Source organism: Cnephaeus nilssonii (assembly GCF_951640355.1).
Source record: "Cnephaeus nilssonii genome assembly, chromosome: 7".
Classification (NCBI taxonomy): domain Eukaryota; kingdom Metazoa; phylum Chordata; class Mammalia; order Chiroptera; family Vespertilionidae; genus Cnephaeus; species Cnephaeus nilssonii.
Window position 1 is genome coordinate 94,853,589 of NC_137078.1, and position 20,000 is coordinate 94,873,588.

At 53.8% G+C, this 20,000-nt stretch overlaps 1 protein-coding gene across 2 annotated transcripts in view; it reads right to left on the bottom strand.

The window, feature by feature from the left end:
• Positions 1 to 211: 211 nt before the first annotated feature.
• FHAD1 (forkhead associated phosphopeptide binding domain 1) overlaps positions 212 to 20,000 on the bottom strand; it is a 95,976-nt gene continuing 76,187 nt past the window's right edge. For both annotated transcript variants that reach the window (XM_079777747.1, XM_079777748.1), the window contains 7 exons: positions 17,486 to 17,615; positions 16,745 to 16,869; positions 14,061 to 14,144; positions 13,410 to 13,630; positions 12,695 to 12,860; positions 8,132 to 8,212; positions 212 to 1,245 (listed from right to left, as the gene is read on the bottom strand). In XM_079777747.1, coding sequence (XP_079633873.1) covers positions 1,141 to 1,245; positions 8,132 to 8,212; positions 12,695 to 12,860; positions 13,410 to 13,630; positions 14,061 to 14,144; positions 16,745 to 16,869; positions 17,486 to 17,615 — 912 coding nt within the window. In that variant the 3' untranslated portion in view covers positions 212 to 1,140. The remainder of the gene's footprint in view (positions 1,246 to 8,131; positions 8,213 to 12,694; positions 12,861 to 13,409; positions 13,631 to 14,060; positions 14,145 to 16,744; positions 16,870 to 17,485; positions 17,616 to 20,000) is intronic.

Below are 20,000 nucleotides of genomic sequence, written 5' to 3' on the forward strand. Positions count from 1 at the left end.
GAACCTAACCCTGGGTTAGGTGGACCTTCGGTGGAATATCACGCCAAGAAAATCTATTTCGCTCTAGTCTTAATCAGTATAAAGAATGCATTTGGTTTTGAAATATCAAATTATTTTTATTATGGCTTTTGAAAAATAAAAAAAAATAAATGATATTCATAAGTTCTGGCTCTTCCTCCCATTTTGTTTGGCGGTCCTGGCCATACAAGAGAGGCGGTAAGAGGATGGCCGGCTGGAGAGGGGGCAGAACGTGAGAGAAGCAGAAAGCAGAGCAAGCAAAATGGGGGTCTCTCCACACACCATGAAAAAGGGGTGCTGTCCACTTGGCCAGTAGGTGCTCTTTGGTGACTGGGTACTTGGTCTGTCCTGAATTACGGGGCCACGTTGGTGTAGCAGAACGGGTAGTATGAGATGGAACCAGAGACCCGGATTCCAGACCCAACTCCTAAATTTACTAGCTGTGTGATTTTAGACAGGCCACTTAACCTCTCTGGGCCTCAGCTTCCTCAGCTGACAAATGCGGAACATAACACTACAGTTTTACCTCCCTGGGCTTGGGGGAGGGTTAGATGAGGAGCGTTTTGAAAACTGCAGAGTGCCGTTATCAATGTTAGTCACTGTTATGGCAGCGACAAAACTGACTGGCAATCTAAACTTATTATAATAATAAACTCACCACAGCCCTGAGGTTACCATTCTTGCCTGTGGCCCTGGTATCAGTCTTGAGTTTTCTTAACTGTGAGTTTCTTGGAGCTCCTTGATGGTGTGACATTTGGGTGCGTCACGACTCAAATGTGGAACCATATAATTCTATCTACTAGACCCATATGTCTGGGTTTCAAACTTATATTCTTCACATGCCTATGTATGTGTACATTATTACGTATTTTTAATAAAGAACGCCTCACCTCACACACTCCAAAATACAGCAATGTGCAGAAAAAAAATAGAAAAACAAAAAGGAAACAAAAAGAAAGAAAAAAAAAACAGAACAAAATGTAGCGTTGTGTAAAATACCAGTCTCGGAAGCAACACACGAGGGGAACGCGCTTTAACGTCCTACCAAAGCATCTTAGTATTTTGACACAGAAGAGCCACACCGACTCACAGAGGATCTTGCGAGGCCGGCCGATGGCATTTCTAGCTCCTTCCGCCAGGCTTGGAGACCTGCAGACTCTGGCTGGATTTGCTCTTCAGCGTCTCTCTTTCTTGGTCTGTCTTTGGGGCAGCTTTTCTGGCTCCAGCCTTCAACCAGCAAGAGAAATAAATGTGCTAAATCTATAAGTGCAATGAGATCCCCAAACGTTCCACTCAAATATGTTTTTGTTTTTTTACTCAAAATAAACCTTTCCTTAAAAACAAAACAAAAAACCCCAGTATATTTTTACACATAGATGTGAGCAAAGGAAGTTAAAATGACCCGCCATTATCGCACCGCCCAAGGTGAGCATCCGGAAGGCTTTGTGGTGTCCGCCCTTCCAGGTGTACAGGTGACATTCTCCCTTTTAACATTCATGTTTCTCAAACCAGGAGCTTCTTAGGATGAACACATTCACTCTGATGGAGTATCTTTCTCTGAAAAGCTTTCACCGAACTGCGTGTGTCTTATGCCTCTGATGTCATAGGAGGGACAACGCAGGATATTGGAGGGTCTGTTTACCCTTTTCCAAGCGCGGCCCGACTCCCGGGAGCCATGGTGTGGGCCTGGCCCTGGTCAGAGTTGATCGGACACTTGGCACAGGCTGGGCCTTTAAGGTGACCACTCCCAGGATTTGGGGTTATTGGGCTCTGAGAGGTTACTTGCTCCCTGGGCTGGGCCTTTGAACTGGGAGACCTTGAGGTCATCCCTTCCTATCACATGATTGGAGATAGATCAATAGAGACACGGAAAGACGATGCAGAGCAGAGATGTGTGTGTGTGTGTGTGTGTGTGTGTGTGTGTGTGTGTGTGTGTAAGAGACACGAGGCCAGACTCCCTTTCAGCTCTTCGTTTTTTTAACATTTTAAAAAATTGATTTCAGACTGGAAGGGAGAGGGAGAGAGAGATAGAAACATCAATGATGAAAGAGAATCATTGATTGGCTTCCTCCCGCATGCCCCCCACTGGGGATGGAGCCTGCAACCTGGGCATGTGCCCCTGACTGGAATCGAACCCCGGACCCTTCAGTCCGCAGGCTGATTCCCTATCCACTGAGCTAAACCAGCTAGGGCTCAGCTCTTCCATGTTTATGAGATACTCACTCTGTTATCCTTATAAAAGCCCCTTCCCTCTGCCTGCATAGGTTTGTAATCATTGCAGCCCAAGATTCTCTCTCTGCGTTCCGCACCTCCTGTAGGTAGATTGCAACCTGCAAGCTTTACAACTGGTTTCAAATTCCAGCCCTACTTCCTGCAGCTGTGACTCTGCAGTGAGGACACAATAGCCCCGGGGGAAGAGGGCTGTGGGTGGCTGAATTTCAGCTTTGCCATTTACAACGTGACCGTGACCCTCGGTTTCCTCATCTGTCAAACAGGGACCAGAATACCCGCCCTGTCTTCCGCGGCGGCCGAGAGGGGTTCTGGGGAGCTCTCAATGGAAGGGGCCGTCGGACCACCCCTTGAGCTCTTTCCTCTTTCAGACGGGTGTGAGCGGCCCTCCCGAGGCCTGTGCAGGGGCTGGCAGAGCCTGGGTGTGCTGGGCGACCGCGTTCAATATCATCGCAGAGTGAGAAGCGCTAAGGTCTCTGCACCAGCCCACAACGGGTACCGTGGTCTGAGTGCCGGGAAAATGAGGACACACAGCAAATGCTGAGAACTTTCCTCTGGAAACCACCTTTCCTTTACATCCGCTTTTATTTGATTTTCAATAAAAGTGCTGGCTGGGGATGGTTCCCCAATGCCGGTGCCCTGACCCGGCGAGGGGCTGGCTGTCGGAATCAGAGCCAGGGACTTTGTTAAAAGTCAAGCGTCGCCCTAACTGGTTTGGCTCAGTGGATAGAGAGTCGGCCTGTGGACTGAAGGGTCCCAGGTTCGTTTCCGGTCAAGGGCGTGTACCTTGGTTGCGGGCACATCCCCAGTGGGGAGTGTGCAGGAGGCAGCTGATCGATGTTTCTCTCTCATCGATGTTTCTAACTCTCTATCCCTCTCCCTTCCTCTCTGTAAAAAAAAAAAAAAAAAGAAAAGAAAAAGTCAAGCGTCCCCAGTCCAGGGTCCCCTGCCCCGAGGTCTGCCAGGAGTTTGGGGGTTTGGTCCACTTTTCTGAGTGACAAGTGGGGAGAGGGGACGGGCAGCAGAAGGCAGCCAGGATGGGCACCTGGGAAGAGGAAGAGATGGGGAATGAGAAATCCGAAAATGCAGATGAGGGCAGGAAGGGCAGGGGAAACGTGGCAGGGTCTTCCCTGAACCCAGGACCGCAGGTGACCGCCGGGCATTCAGCCGGGATGTCTGGAAGCACGTGGCTCACCCTTAGAATGAAAAGGTGTGGACAGAAGCCAGTCGTTGAAATAGCGACACCCAGGGGGACGTGTTTTTCATCAAGTTAGATATTTGTCCTCGTCGCTCCCACACCCACAAAATGCTGACATTACAGATAGCACTGTCTGCGCACCTGTGCTTTATACATTCTCTAAAAGGAATTTTGCCCTCTGGGGGCGATACTGCCCCCACTGAGAATTCGTGATTGAAACCCAGCACCTGGACAGTACCTGCCCCATCCCAGGCTCTGGGTGAATACTGTTGAATGAATGGGGGCCGGGGAGTATCCTTTTGTTTACTTTTCCATCCCCACTGCCTGGCACAGCATGTGGCCTAGACTGGGTATTCAATACACGCTTGTTAGGGAGAAGAGTTTCCTCATTAACATACAACTGGCAAGTGATTATAAAAGACTGTCAGCTGCGATGAATATCAAATCAAACCCATGAATGGCGTTTTGGAGGACAGAACACAACCCTCCTCCCCGCCCGCAAGGACCTCAGAGAGGAAGGAGCTGCCAGTTCCGAAGTTCGCTAGAGGCGGAGACGCCTTTGTGAGTGGGCAGGACTGGAAGATGGAATCCTACCCGTCCCTTCTCAAGGTGCTCTCCATGGCTCCATGCCCACAAGCACTCAGGGCACACTGTGGAGGAAGGACGCCCCAAGCCACACTTCCCAAGGAACCTGGAGGAAACCTTTTTGGGCCGAGGAGGCTCTAGACACGGAGCCTCCATGTGTAGGCTGCAGGGCCGGGGAGCTCAGTCTGCTCTCAGCTGAAGCACCACCATCCCTCGCATCGCCTGCTCACACCCGCCGCACCGCCTACTCACACCCACCGCACCACCTGCCCACGCCCACCACATTGCCCGCTCACACCCACCGCACCGCCCGCTCACACCCACATCACCTACTCACACACACACACACCCACCGCATCGCCTGCTCACACCCACCGCATCGCCTGCTCACACCCACCGCATCGCCGACCCACACTCTGTCAAGACCAGAGGCGGCCTGAAATTCCAGGCGGCTTCCCATCTCAGGGAAGAACATATCTCCCTTGTCATCTCATCCCCAGTTGGTCCTCAGACAAAACCTGGCTGTAGGGCGGTGTCTGCCTGCTCCTGGGCTCGGCCATATGTGCAGATGAGTAAGTGACAAGGATCCCACTCGATCCCACTTTGCAGGGTGGCAAAGGGCTCAGATCTGGGGTGGGGGGGGGGGCCCTGGGATGTGCTTTGCCCTCCTAACATCCTGCTCTGGGGAGTACCCACCGTCTAGTCTTAGACCAAGGGTGTTGGTTGAGAAGAGACTTCTATTTCCCAAAAATGCCCCTTACCTAGGATCATCTAGTTTTTTCCAATGATAATTTGGTTGTCTCAGAATGATTGTGGCCTTTTATCAAACTCAAATATATCTCCATCTCATCTCTCCTACCCCGTGAACATGTGTCTGCTTTTGAGCTTCCTGAGAGCTTGCTTCTATTCTCTGCAAAGTGCGAGTGTGGGCTGGGTCAGTTCCAGTTCCTGGGCTGAACTGTGAACGGCAATGTTTCAGCAGGTTTAGGATTTCATAGTCTTCATTCTCAGCTCTTAAGAAGAGTATTCTAGAGGATGCTTCCTTGAAATTCAAGAGAAATGCCAGCCGCAACGTTATTACCTGGACGTTTATTTTCTCGAGGAAGGCAAGCAGTGCTCACCTGGGTGTGGGACCTGCACTGAGTTCCAGCTCTCCTACTGAGCTGTGTGGCTCTGGACAAGTTACTTAAAGTCTCTGAGCCGTAGCCACCTCATCTGATAACGGGATAATAACGATACCCACCGCATTGGGTTGTTGTGAAGCTTAAATGCGACGACGCTCAGCTCTGTGCCTGGCAGATACTAAATGCTCAAATACGTAACAGACGTGGGGCCCCTGACAACGGGGTTTCCTGCTGACCTCCCACTGCGCCCTCTCTCCTGCTTCTGGCTCACCTGCAAACCGGAGTTCTGCATCTTGTTCTTCACCGTCTCTACAAACACCCGCCTCTTTAATACAGAGAGAACAGGGACAACTTTTAGCCTACGTTCTTCTTTGGCTTTTGCATCGAAGAAAAGTGGATTTTTCTCACCCTTCAGATGCCACCCATCTGGATGGAATGCTGGGCCTCCCTAGGGACGGGGGCGGGAAGGGGACTTGGCTTTGGGGCGGGCGATGCCACGCTGTCCTGCTGAGCCCCTTAGGGGTCTCTGGTCCACATTCCAGGGGAACCGGAGGGGAGGAGCCTGTGTTCCTCTTGGAGGAAAATTGCTGGAGCTGCAAGCAGAGCCTCCAGCCCGCGGGTGAGGCTGTAGACGTGGTTCCACGGTGGGTCCCCCCAGGTATCCCAGGCCCTGAGCGCGATGACGGCCACAGCAGCTACCCTCCGCGGGGACAGCCCATCTGGAGCTTCCCCTGGGGTTTGGTTGCTGTTGCTGACCCTGGTCTCCTCAAGACCCCACATCTCAGCGGCAGTTCACTGAAGAGCCAGCGGCCCCCGTGAGAGAGCGAGCTGGGGCCCCCTCACAGGCTGACGCTCGGGAGGCGAACGTGCAGGGGCTTGGGGAAGGGGCTGCTCTCAGAGAGCCCTGAGGGCCACCCACCTGGCGCCCACGGGGGCCAGGGAAGTAACAGAAGTCACAGGAGCGGGTGGGGCTGCCAGCACCCCCCAAGCCCAGCATCTTTCTAAGGGGCCTGGGGGGTGGCGGCCGTGGGACTGTGGGCCTAGCGTCACCCCATCTCCCATGGTTCCCAGAGAAGCCAAGAATCAAGAGTATTCCGTGAAAGTGCCGTATTTTGAAATGTTACTTAAAAAAAAATCCCGTAAGTCCAATGAGAACATCTGCGGGCTGCCACCTCCGCCTCAGAGCCTGCCTGGTGCTCAGCGAGTCCCTGCGGGCGGGTTGCCAGGTGACATACAGGATGCCCAGTTCAGTCTGAATTTCAGAATGAAACCCAAGAATGTTTCAGCGGATGTAGGTCCCGTGCAATATTTGAGACATACTTACACTGAATAACTGTGTTGTCTATCTGAAATTCAGGTTCAACTGGGCGTCCTGTTTTGTTTTGCCCCCTTTTAATTCTGGCAACCCTACTGGGCGTTCGCAAAACTCACGGAGAAAGGAAGCCGGCCTTTGGGACGGGCACGGCTGCTGTGAGTCATGGAAGGTGCTAGCTCCGTGGTCGGCAAACTGCGGCTCGCGAGCCACATGCGGCTCTTTGGCCCCTTGAGTGTGGCTCTTCCACAAAATACCACGTGCGGGAGCGCACGTACAGTGCGATTGAAACTTCGCGGCCCATGCGCAGAAGTCGGTTTTCGGCTCTCAAAAGAAATTTCAGTCGTTGTACTGTTGACATTTGGCTCTGTTGATGAATGAGTTTGCCGACCACTGAGCTAGCTCCTCTCAGCGGCCTGTCTCTGTAGGCTCAGGCCCGGGTTTAGCCAGCAGTTGCCCTCCAGCCTTTTCTGTGGCGAAGGCCTTGAGCCTGCAGCGACTCAGTATTTACCACAAACTCGGTGGAGAGGAACTATGCTCAGAAGACGGTCACACCCAAATTCCCAGGTATTATAAAGCAGTGCTTTTAACCCAACATCTTTCCTTCCTTCTTCTTTTTTTTTTTTTTTGGTAGAACCCTTTACCCAAGCGAAATCCCTGGAAGAACTTGGCATATAAAGCAGATAATGGAGAGCTTCTCTGGTGGAAGTGAGCTGTGTGTGTGTGCGTGTGTGTGTGCGTGTGTGAGTGTGTGTGTGCGCATGTGTGAGTGTGTGCATGTGTGTGCATGTGTGTGCGTGTGAGTGTGTGTGTGAGTGTGTGTGTGAGAGTGTGTGTGTGTGCGCGCGCGTGTGTGAGTGTGTGCGTGCTTGTGTGTGTGTGAGTGTGTGTGTGTGTGTGTGTGTGTGTGTGTGAGAGTGTGTGTATTGAGTCATTCTCTTCCGTGGCACCCATGGGCTCCAGGGAACCCCAGTTTGAACATTGCTCCAAAATATCTTTCTGGATTAGGTCCCGTCAGTGGACAGCTGAGCGCTGAAGGCAGAGCCTGGCCCCCACACGCCCGCTTTTCCTGGACTCACTGGGCTGTGAGATGACATCATTCTGCCTCACAAGCTATTCTCAGACGTGGCCCAGCCAACCTCGAATTGCTATTCTTAGGGATGCTGTTCATTGTATCACACAGTGTCCGCGCGAGGGAAAATCCAGCACCGCCTTTGTTCTGCGAACACTTCTGAGCGTCACATCCTTCTTGTCTCATGGACATCGTGGACTCTGGACCATGCTGGGCTTCCCACTTCCCAACGGCACCGGGGAGCCCACAGAGAGTCAAACGAGGCTCCCCTGTGGTAGGGGGGAGGTGGCTACAACTGGCACTCACACCCTCATTCCTGGCTCCATTTTGTACCCACGTTTTCCTTTCTTTTACCCACTTGTTTCATTCTTGGGGCAGGGGTTCCGGGGGCTCCCCACTCCTCTCTTCTTCTTCTCTTATGATCTTGTCTCCAAGTCCCCAAATCATGTAGAACCTAGGATGGTTGCCCCATCAGCCAAAACTACACTTGAACTTCCCCTCTGCCATGGCACTGACGCTCCATAAGCTCCCACTCTTTGAAAATACCACATGGGCTTCGTGTCTGGTGGCAAGGTCATAAACCCTCTCCGTACCTGCCTCTCTTTCTCTTTGAAGGCGCAGTTGCAAGATGTTGATTCTTTCGCATTTCTCAGTTCGTGATCCTCTGAACGTTCCTGAGGGAAAACATCAGGGAGCAAGGCAGTGTTTAGTGTGTCCTGACCTGTCCCGTTCTGGGACACACCTCTGAGGCTTCTGGGAGACGTGAGGATTCAAGTTGGTGGGCAAAAGATGTGGGGGGAGGGGCGGCGGGGAGGAGGGTGTGGGGGAGGGTCTTTTTCTTCAGCCATCTTCTATCCCTATCCTGGGCCATCCTAACCACGTTTTTACTTTTTCATCCTTGTGTGGGCCAGAGGGTACCACCTCCAACCCCCTGCCCCATCCCATTCACATCCTACACGACATCTACCAATTTCTACTCCGTGGTCAGAAACACACAAGTGGCACTGAGGGAACCAGGATCTTGAGGATACCTGGGCCCAAGAAAATCCGGGAAAACAGTGAGTTAAAAGAGTAGCGATGACAACGATGATGGTATAAGAGCATCTGTTGAGTGGTCCCACGTGCGAAGGGTTTTGTATGCATATTCTCATGGAATTAAATGCTATGTGGTCGGTGCCATTTTTATTCTCATCTTAAAGATGAGGGATCTAAAAAAAAAAAGAGAGAGATGAGGGATCTGAGCTAACTAAGCAGAGGAGAGGTGGTTCCTGAGACCACCTGGCAAAGCTGTGGCCACGCCCCTTGGCCGGGGTTCTATTGGCTGGAAATTTGATTGGCAGGCGAGCGGGGGCTGCTTCCCCAGCCAGAGGCAGCCAGTGGCCTTCAGCCTTTCTCACCCGTGGGCCCTGAGAGAGGCTGAGAGAGGGCTGGCGAGCTCTCAGATGGCAGCTTCTGTGCGTTCACACATTTCCTATGGGAAGTCCCGCCTTCACCTCTTCACAGAAAGTGTCTGGGCCGGAGCCCTCGCTGTATTCACCAAGCAGAAGGAGAAGCCACAGGCTTTGGGAGGCCAGGGACGGGACAGTGGCTCTGGGTCTGCTGGGTCTGCAGCGGCAGGAAGCTCCCAGGGAACGCAGGCCTCCCCGCCCGCCAGGAGCTAGCTGCCTTTCGCTCCCTGGTAGTGACCGAGCTTGCTGTGTGCCAGGCACTGCGGGCATCGTATCACTGTACCTCCCCGTGCCCCGTGAACAGATCCCATTGCTACCATTTTTGGTGGGTTTTGTTGAGGACCCTGAGATACAGAGGTTGAGCCGCCGACTCAGGGGCCCTCGGGGCAGAGGTGGGGCCTGAACCCTGTTTGTTAGACTCTGAAGTCCTCCTGCGAACTCTGACAGACACTGCCGTCTCCTCTAGTGACTGGGGAGTGGACCGGACTAGGCACAGCCTGGGTCATGGTCACTGCCTCGGTCACGGGGACAGAGCTGCGGACCCGGGGCGTCCCAGAGGCCCCTGGAGGCGGTGACCACAAGGTTCTCTGGGAATGCCCAGCACTGAGGATTTCTCCGCATTTTACATCAAGTCTCGTTTTCACAGCCACAGGTATTAGTACGGAAGCATGATTTTTGATTCTGGAAAGTTCCGTTTGGCGAAGAGATGTTCAAACATTAAAACTACAAACTACATTTTTTTGGGGGGGGGAGGGGGGGGAGAGGGGGTGGTTCTGAAGCTCCAGGTGAGTAATTTCATTCCCCAGGGCTCCAACCAGGCCGTTTCTGTGAACGGGTGGAACTGTATACTGGAGACTGGAAAAAAAAAAATAAGGCTCTTTGTGGAAATATTAGGTGCAAAACTTAAAAAACAAAAAGGAATTCCATTTCCCTTTAACTTCCCTTTTAAAGATGAATATATACTCCTTGGAAGGAACTGATGAGAGACAGATGAATACAAGTTCCCTTCAGAATCCAGCAAAACTTTACAAATTTATCATTTTTTCCCTGACAAACAGATATTTCTGACAACATAGTAACAGCCAACCTTAAGTGCAAACCCAAGGCCAGGTACGAGAACCAGGGTAAGGGTGAGTGGAGGGCGAGGGGGTGGGGGATGCCCTGGCGAGGGGGATGGCGAGGAATGGGCGTGGAAAAGTGAGCCCGGGCCGGGGAGGGCAGCAGGTGCATGCGGGAACCCTGCTTCTGCACCGGGTAGCCAGGCAACGTCACCCCCTGTCAGCCCCGGTCAGTGTTCCCCCCTCTCAGATGGGCTGGCTGATGGGACAGAGGAGGCACGTGTCGTGTGGGGCAGGTGCCTGCGCGTGGTAAGCGCTCGATAAACAATGCCCACAGCGCTGCCATGCTTATGGCTCTGGTTCATACAGATCTTCCCCTAAGCTGTGAACTGCATACATCTGAACGTTCCCGGCTCTGGCTCTTCCGGGGGCCCCGTCACAGGTTCAGCTTGGCCATCTCAGCCCCTCTCCACTGGAGGATGCCCAGTGCCTGCATTGTGTGCGAAGAGGCAGCTCGTGAATAATGCACGTGAAGCCTGATTATGTAAATCCCGGGCTTGCTTACATTTTTAGCCAGCACGCGACAATGGCCTTTGTGGGGCCCTTTGCTGTCCCATTCTGTGGGCCGGTGCTTTGGGGGAGGGGCACCTCAGGAGGGGCTAGCTCTCCAGAGGGCTCATCAAAGGGAGAGCCGGGGCTCTGCCAGGCCCAGCTCTCCCAGGCGGCCCAGCTCTCCCGGGCGCTGCTCGGTGTGAGAGGAAACTGTCCTCTGCCTGAGGCAGCCCGTGACACTGCGGACAGTGGGCTGTGATGTTTAATTTAACTCAGCGCGGCGAACGTTAGACGCCACATCTGGTGCTCCCTCAAAGCCGCTTTCATTTCTGGGGCTGCAGCCGGGGGCCTGCGGTCTGGAAGGTTTGCAGGATGGAGGACAGGCTTCTGCAGGGGTCTCATCTGAGCCAGCTCCTTACCTGTCTGCTCGGCACTTAAAGGACACGTCCTTCAAGGACATCCAGCCAGCCCCATCCCCATCCCCCTGTCCATCCATCCCCATCCCCCTGTCCATCCATCCCCATCCCCCTGTCCATCCATCCCCATCCACCTGTCCAAACATCATCCATCCACCTGTCCATCCATCCCCATCCCCCTGTCCATCCATCCCCATCCCCCTGTCCATCCATCCCCATCCACCTGTCCATCCATCCCCATCCCCCTGTCCATCCATCCCCATCCACCTGTCCATCCATCCCCATCCCCCTGTCCAGCCATCCCCATGCACCTGTCCATCCATCCCCATCCCCCTGTCCATCCATCATCCATCCCCCTGTCCATCCATCCCCATCCACCTGTCCATCCATCCCCATCCACCTGTCCATCCATCCCCATCCCCCTGTCCATCCATCCCCATCCCCCTGTCCATCCATCCCCATCCACCTGTCCATCCATCCCCATCCCCCTGTCCATCCATCCCCATCCCCCTGTCCATCCATCCCCATCCCCCTGTCCATCCATCCCCATCCACCTGTCCATCCATCCCCATCCCCCTGTCCATCCATCCCCATCCCCCTGTCCATCCATCCCCATCCCCCTGTCCATCCATCCCCATCCACCTGTCCATCCATCCCCATCCCCCTGTCCATCCATCCCCATCCCCCTGTCCATCCATCCCCATCCCCCTGTCCATCCATCCCCATCCCCCTGTCCATCCATCCCCATCCCCCTGTCCATCCATCCCCATCCACCTGTCCATCCATCCCCATCCCCCTGTCCATCCATCCCCATCCCCCTGTCCATCCATCCCCATCCCCCTGTCCATCCATCCCCATCCACCTGTCCATCCATCCCCATCCACCTGTCCATCCATCCCCATCCCCCTGTCCATCCATCCCCATCCCCCTGTCCATCCATCCCCATCCCCCTGTCCATCCATCCCCATCCACCTGTCCATCCATCCCCATCCACCTGTCCAAACATCATCCATCCCCCTGTCCATCCATCCCCATCCACCTGTCCATCCATCCCCATCCCCCTGTCCATCCATCCCCATCCCCCTGTCCATCCATCCCCATCCCCCTGTCCATCCATCCCCATCCACCTGTCCATCCATCCCCATCCACCTGTCCAAACATCATCCATCCCCCTGTCCATCCATCCCCATCCACCTGTCCATCCATCCCCATCCCCCTGTCCATCCATCCCCATCCCCCTGTCCATCCATCCCCATCCCCCTGTCCATCCATCCCCATCCCCCTGTCCATCCATCCCCATCCCCCTGTCCATCCATCCCCATCCCCCTGTCCATCCATCCCCATCCACCTGTCCATCCATCCCCATCCACCTGTCCAAACATCATCCATCCACCTTTCCATCCATCATCCAGCCACCAAATATTTATTGGGTGTCTCCTATGTTCTGGGCAATCAGAATAGTGAGACCAAATCTCTATTCTCAGAGAGTTTAATCACCTATTTATCCCCAGGACGTGGCAGAACCATAAAAATGCCAATAACAGCCACTGTTAACACACACACACAGATGCGCTTGAGGGAAGTTAAGAATCCGGCCCGAGATCACACAGTGAGTGGCAGATGGCGGGTCTAAACCTAGGTCTGTCTGACGCGGAGCTTCCGCTCCCGGCGGGGCCTCTCACCTGCTGCTGCCTCCTGGCCCTGTTGACCCTCTTCTCCTGGCGCAGCTGCTGCTCCGTGCGCTCCAGGGCCTCCTTCAGCAGCGCCTTCTCCTCGGCCCCCTTGTAGATGTCGTCCTCCAGCTTCGCCACCTGTGACTGGTACCTCTGAATGGACACTTTGCTCTGCCTGAGCGCAGGGGAGAGACAAAGCCTCTTTTCCCCGCATCTTCCTCAGCCACCGTCCATGTCCCCGACCCGGGGGGGTTCTCCAAATACTCCCAGACACCGCTATCCCAGTGTTTCCATTACACGCAGGAGAGAATGACAAAGCTTTGGGGGAGCAGAGAGCGGAATAAATAGCGAATCGGCTGAAGCAGTGAAGCGTGAGGGGGGCAAAGGGTGTGTGAGTGGCCCCTCCAATTTCCCGGGGGGGAGGAGTGGGGAGACCTGCGGCCCCGAGGATGTGATGGAGCTGGGGCAAGTCCACAAATGCTGGAACACGAGACTCATTCACTCATTCACATCTCACTCATTCAGAGAGAGCCGAGCGTGGAGAACCCTGCCCACTCCGGGGGCCACTGTGTCACCGAGAGACCTGTCCCTTCCAGGCTGTAGTCATCGTCCTGCCCCCTCCGAGCCCCCCAGGTTTTAGTGGTTCCACACCCCAGGCCGGTGTCCTGCCCTGAGGCTGAGCCGGGGGCACGGAGGCCTGGGCCGCCGCGGGGACACGCGGTACCTGAGCTGGTCAACGTCCTGTTCGTATCCTCTCAACAGCTCCTCCTTCCGCTCCAGCCGGCTCTTGAGCTGGGTGATCTTATCGAACACCAGGTCCAGGTCCCTTTGCCGCAGCTGGTTGACTCGCTCCCTCTCTTTGGGGGAGAGGTGTTTCATGGACACGTGACCGGCCATGTCCTTGATGTTCATCAGGCTGCCCAGCGTCTTGCTCATGTCCATGTACTGCAGGGAAGGCGGCGCGCAGGTCAGTGGCCCGGCCGGGACCCCGCTGGCCGCGCTGAGGCGGCCCACGCCTAATCCCCATTCACTCGCTGTTGGCCATCGCAGGGGGCAAACACCCGTTTTGGAAATGAGTGCCATTAGGGTGGTTAGCACGATTTTTGTTTTCTCCACATGCATTTACACTCTGCCTTTGGGAGAAGGGGGGGGGAGGGGGGGGAGTGACAGCAGTTATAAACATTCCTTCTTACTCCGCAGGCTCTCAGGGAGGCTGGCTGGGCCCCGCCTGGCCCACGCTGGGGTCGCGGGCGGGTCCTGCGGAGCCATGGTAACCACCAGCTGTGCACGCAGGGCTGGTGTGGACACTACCCCGCGGTTCACACGGGCTGCAGGGCCCCCGGGTTCGGACAGGAGGCTGGCTGGCTGTACATACCAGCTTTTCACTGAGATCCAAAGCCTCGGCCACGTCCATTTTCCCCGGCTTCTCGGTGGCCAGGTTGGCAAAGCCATTTTGAGACTGAAATAAAAAGAGAGTTAAAACCTCTTGGCGTCCCACGATGGGTGTCTGCATCCAGAAGTGGAAGCGCCGTGTAGTTGCCGAGAACAACTCGGCAGAGTTGCTTTTGATTTCAGTCCCCGACCTGCCAGTCTGATTCCTTTGCCAACTGCTTTCTGGTAACTGTGTCCCTACCCCTCAGAGCGCAACTCCCTTTGAAATGACACGTCGCCTGTCTTGTTCTTGGGTCACTGTCTTCCATCTAGACCAGCGGTTCTCAACCTGGGGTGATCCTGGCCACCCTTGTTCCCCCTCCCCGAGACATTTAGCCATGTCTGGGCACATTGTTGGTGGTTGAACCTGGGGGTGGCGGATGCTACTGGCATCAGTGGGTAAGAGGGCAGGGATGCTGCTACACGTCCCACAGCACATAGGGCGGCCCACGACAAAGAGCCACCTGGCCCGCCAGGCTGGCGTGGCTCAGTGGTTGAGCATCGACCTATGAACCAGGAGGTCAATAGTTCAACTCCTGGTCAGGGCACATGCCTGGGTTGCAGGCTCGGACCCCAGTGGAGGGGGATGTGTGAGCAGGAGGCAGCCAATCAATGATTCTCTCTCATCATTGATGTTTCTGTCTATCTCTCCCTTTCCCTTCCTCTCTGAAATCAATACAAAATATTTAAAAAGAAAGAAAGAAAAAAAAGAATCACCTGGCCCCAAATATCGGCAGCATTGATGTGGAGAAACCCTGGTCTGGAGGACAAGCCCCCAGGAAGGGGGACGGTGCTGCTGGAAGGCCCTACTGACTGCGTGGAAAAGCCACCAGGCCGATCAGGGAGGGACCACAAAGGGCCAATACGTCTCCTTCAAAAACAAAACTGGGTGTTCGGTGCTTAGCCCATACCTTTGCTGGCACTATACTGCAAGCCTGAGGTTAAAAAACAACCCCCCCCCCAAATATAAAAGCATAGAGGTCCCAAAAGTGACTGTGACAGAGAGGAGTGGAGACCTTTATTTATACATTTATTGGAGGAGAATAAAAGAGGGTGTTTGAAGATGGCATTAAGCTGGGCAGGTCTGCTACAAAAAGAACCTGAAATGCCTGCCGCTCAGTGTCCTCACCTCCCCTGAGCTGCGGCCTCTGCACCCCTCTACAGACCCCCCCCTCTTCTCCTGGGGGAGGGTCACCCCAGGAAGAGCCTGGCCTCCAGGGTTCAGGCACACAGTCCCCGCCCCCTTCTCTGCAGTCTGGCAGGGTGCCAGAGGCGGGCTGCCAGGGACACAGCCCTGGCTGCACCGTTCATCACTCTGTGACCTTGGGTGAGGTACTTGACCTCCAGAAGCCTCGAGGTTTCTTATCTTGTAAGCCAGGGATGACAACAGTCACTAGACTCAGGCTGCTGTGAGGATTCAATGAGGTAACGTGTGTAGAGAGAGGGCTTAGCTCAATGCCTGGCACAAGTCAGCACATAACAGATGTCAGCTATTCTTCCCCTGCTGCTTCTCGTCCTCTGACTTTAATTACTGCCAACCTTGAAGGACCAAGGTCTTCTAAGAGAGTTGGGAGGTTTCGTGCTCTGTGGTGTCAGGGGTGGGATCAGGGGTCATTTCCAAGGGGAAGGAAAATCTTGAAAGCAGGGTCAGGCTGAGCTCCCCACCTCGGAGAAAGAAAGTTTGATCTTACCAAGAAAACCAACAGAGTTTTGAAGACTCACATCTCTAGCAAATGTCTAGAAAAACTGATGGGGAGAATGTTAGTACAGATAGGATGACTATTATTTCTCCTAAAAGCCTGAGTATGGTTTACATCCAACTGTGGCAGCAAGCCCCGCCCACTGGCTCCTGTGATTGACACTACCTGAGCTGTCCATTGTTATGTGTCAATTAAATACCCATTTAGGGTACAGGGCACTTTCAACTTAACAACAGAATTACTTCTGAAAATCCTGTCAAATAAAACTATGCCCACTAAGAAAAGAAGACTTTCTTGAATAATACTGTTTAAATACTACTGAATAATAATAACAGCTATCATTTGTTAAGTGTTCACGGTGAGCTAGGTGGAGGGATAAGCACTTTACATAATTACCTCCTTTCATTTTTTTCATCATCAATTTACAGCTGGGCCATGGAGGCCCAGAAAGGTTAACACAACTTTCAGAACCAGGATTCCAGCACAGGTCTCTCTCACTCCAGAATGGCGTCCTCTTAATCATGGCTCCCTCTGCTACCCTTCATGTGTTCATGTTTTTCAGTTTACAAGCAAAAAGCAAACTTCAGGCAAACTCATGGCATAATGCCGTAAATTAGCCCGTTGAATGTTTTCTGCAGAATATAACATGCGGTGTGAAAAGCAGGGTCCACCAGAGGCTGACCTGGCCCCGGGTCAATGCAAAGATGCATCAGGCAGTGTACAAACGGAGGCCACCTTCCCATTCTAAGACGGGGCTGCTGGGCACGAGGCACTGACCAGTTGGTGCAGACAATGGCCCATCGGGAAGGGCCTGGCCCCGAACCACCAATATGCACGGCCGTGCCAGAGTACACAGCTAGTGTCTGCCCCCATGCCCGCCCTCTCCACGTGTCTGTCAGTCATGCAGAGACAAACTTGATTTGGTTACCGCTTGGATCTCCAGTCTTGAGAGAGCTGGCCAATCGGGCTTTGCGTCCAACATTTTCTGGACATGTTTTTCCATTCTGAGAGTCTTTAAGTCTTGAAATGATTTATTCTGGTGGACCTTATCATCTAGAAAAGAAATAATTTAGATTCGAAGGAAAGGCTCCGTGATTGCATGTCATAAGCACAGCTACTCTTTACTGGTCTTGTCCAAGGTCACACAGCTAATGGGAGGCTGCCTCACAGGAACAGGATGGAACTTGAGCCCAGCCTTCTGGGTCCTAGCCCAGTGCTCCGCCCAGCAGCCAGCTCAGCACCCGGAGAGCCCTGTCCCCTCTAGGCAGGAATTCTAGGAGGTTCCCCAAGGTCGATCCTTGTACAGTGCTGGTCCATGCGAAAGTTTCCACCAGGCCTCAGTGAAAAGAGAAAAAGTAGGACAATGTATGGGTTTTTCATGAAACCTTACTTATTTAATATCAAGTTCTGCCCTTGACTCTGAGATCATGTCTGCCCATCTTTTTTTTTTGGTATTAGAACATCCTTTTGGTTTTGAAATGACAGGGATAGAAGATGGTGGTCCTGGCAAATTGGTCAGTTCCCAAAGTGGACCCACCGGGAGATTGTTCCTCCACTCCCAACCTCCGAGAATGTTTGATCTTATCAAGAAAGTCTGCCCTCCCCCCCCCCCCCCCCCCGCCCGCCAGATCCACGTGTGGAGAGGCAGATGAGGAAGGGGGACACTTACTTGATGAGCCCGCCTTCTCGAGTTCTTTAATTCGCGCCCGGAGTTCGGATAGGGCCTTTCTCTGACGCTGAATGACCTCCTCGTGCCGGGACCCTTTGCACTTGGCCCCCAGGTCGCAGAAGGACTGCTCCTGCGGTGAAGGGACGGACGCGGCTTTACTAGGGGCAAGAGCCTCTCTCACGTGGAGAAATGTGAACCATTCACGCCAGCAGAAACCTGGCCACCGAGAACTTTGGAAAATATCGTTAAGGGGGCTTCAGCCGGGAAGGAATTGAAATCTTTCACTTTAAATATAAATTCACAGCTAGGAAGATTTCCAGCTTTCCTCCCTACTTAGCACAGCTGTAAACAAAAGATCCCCTCCAGGCTACCTCCCCGCGTCTTGTTTATGTTTCTTCTAAGCTTGGGTTTCCATATGTTGTCATTCTGGGCTCATCTCTGAACAACACTTCACATTCCGCTCTGGAGGGACGTGTGTAGAGGAGAACACGGGATGCTTGCTTCTTCACGGGTGGTAAGGATGGTGAGCTAATACTTGCCAGGGGGATTTGGTAAATGGGCTCTCGGCTGGTCTGGAGAGAGGAAACGCTTCCTCGGAGCCCCCGGGAGCCCCTAGAACAGCGTGTCCAGCGGGACTTCTGCAATGGAGGGAGCCTTCTGGATCCGCACCGCCCGGCCTGGCAGCCGCCAGCCACACAGCTGGAACCGGGTTCACAGAGGGTACAGACAAGGGAAGGTCTTCCTCATCGTGTGGGGCCGTGCACCCCTTTGAGATTCGGCAAAATGCAGGGTGCCTTCCTCCAGAAAAATCCATGTACACACCATGAGGTGCCTACAACTTCTGGGGGTTCAGGGATCCCCCTGAAGACCAGTCATGTTATGTGCTGTTAAGCAACACTTCTCTTGGGTAAGCAATTCACCTCTATGTGCTGAGACTTAGTCTAGGCGCTGTGGACTCAGCAGTGAGTAAAACTGGCAAAATCCCTACTGTCCTGGATTCTGTACCCCAGTGGGGGAGATAGACGATAAGAAAGATAAGATGGAAGATATAAAGGGGATCGTGGTAGGTGTTAAAGAGAGAGAGAGGGAATGGGATGGGATGTTAGCAATGGCTTTCAGCTGTAGATAGAGCTGCTAAGGAAGGTCCCAGGCAAAACTCAAGAAAGGGAAGGAATTGACAATTTGGTCCTTTTACTTATTTATTTATAATTTTAAATATATTTTTATTGATTTCAGAGAGGAAGAGAGAAGGAGAGAGAGATAGAAACATCAAAGATGAGAGAGAATTATTGATCGGCTGCCTCCTGCACGCCTCCCACTGGGGATTGAACCTGCAACCGGGGCATGTGCCCTGACTGGGGAATCGAGCTGTGACCTCCTGGTTCACAGGTTGACGTTAAACCACTGAGCCAGGCCGGCTGGGCTACACCAGGCTCTTTCGTGTGTGATGGGCACAGGTTCCCAAGAGCAGCAGGAGAGATCAAGCCCCAAAGCATAAACACTTATCTGCCTTGTGTTTGCTCATATCCCATCAGACAAGCAAGTCACATGGCCGGAGTCGGTTTGGGAGGGGCTCCGGATTTTTACAATCTACCCACGTCCCGTGTTCTGTCATTTGAAACAATGCAGCAGGGCAGTGAGGCTCAGGGCAGCCTCTACTCCGCAGGAAGAGCGCGCCCGAGCCCGACGTGACTCCAACTCACGGTCCCCTGGGAACTTGTTTATTTAGAGAAGATGGAGATTCTTTCTCATACAACTCTTCAGCCCTCTGACCCACTCTGGCTTAGAAAGCAGGAAGTGGCCGGAGGGCGGAAACCGTTCTGAGAAGGAACAAATACTTTTTCCCTTTTATCTTGCTTTGCCAATCCCACCCCATAAGGGAAACTAATAACAATCCATCCCAACAAACACGGGTCCCGTGTGGGCAGAAACCCCGTGCATCCTCCTCTGCCCCCAGCACAGGACCTGGCATACAGCGGGCGCTCAATAGTTGTTGAAAGAGTGAATGAATATGGGCCAGGTCTTGCACTAAGAGCCTGGGGTTCCCGCAGGAGTGAGACCTGCTCTCTGCCCCTCGGAGCTCAGACCATGGACCCGCTGCAGCCCCAGCTCAAGGCCACCCGGAGCGGCAAGGAGACGCTGTCCAAGGGCCCTGGACAGCGGTCGGTGCCAAGGACAGCTGCTGGGCCGCCGAGCCCTTCCGTGTGAGCTGTGTGCGGCCCTGGCTCACTGCTGCTTGGCAGGAGAGAGGCATCTGTGAGGAAGCAGGAAGGCAAGCTGACACATTTGGCCCCGTTTCCAAGTGGGAATCTAAAGCCCGTGCCTGAAGCGCCCTGCTCTCTAGTTTCATAAAGCAAAGCGGGGAGTCACATCCGGGGCCTCCAGGAACCCGGGGGCCTGCAGGGAGCACTGGACCCACATCAGGCGGCCACGGACAGTGGGAGCATCACAGCCTCAGCCCCGGGGCGGAACGTGAGTGCCACCTCCGAGGGCGGCGTGACTAAGGCTGTTCTCA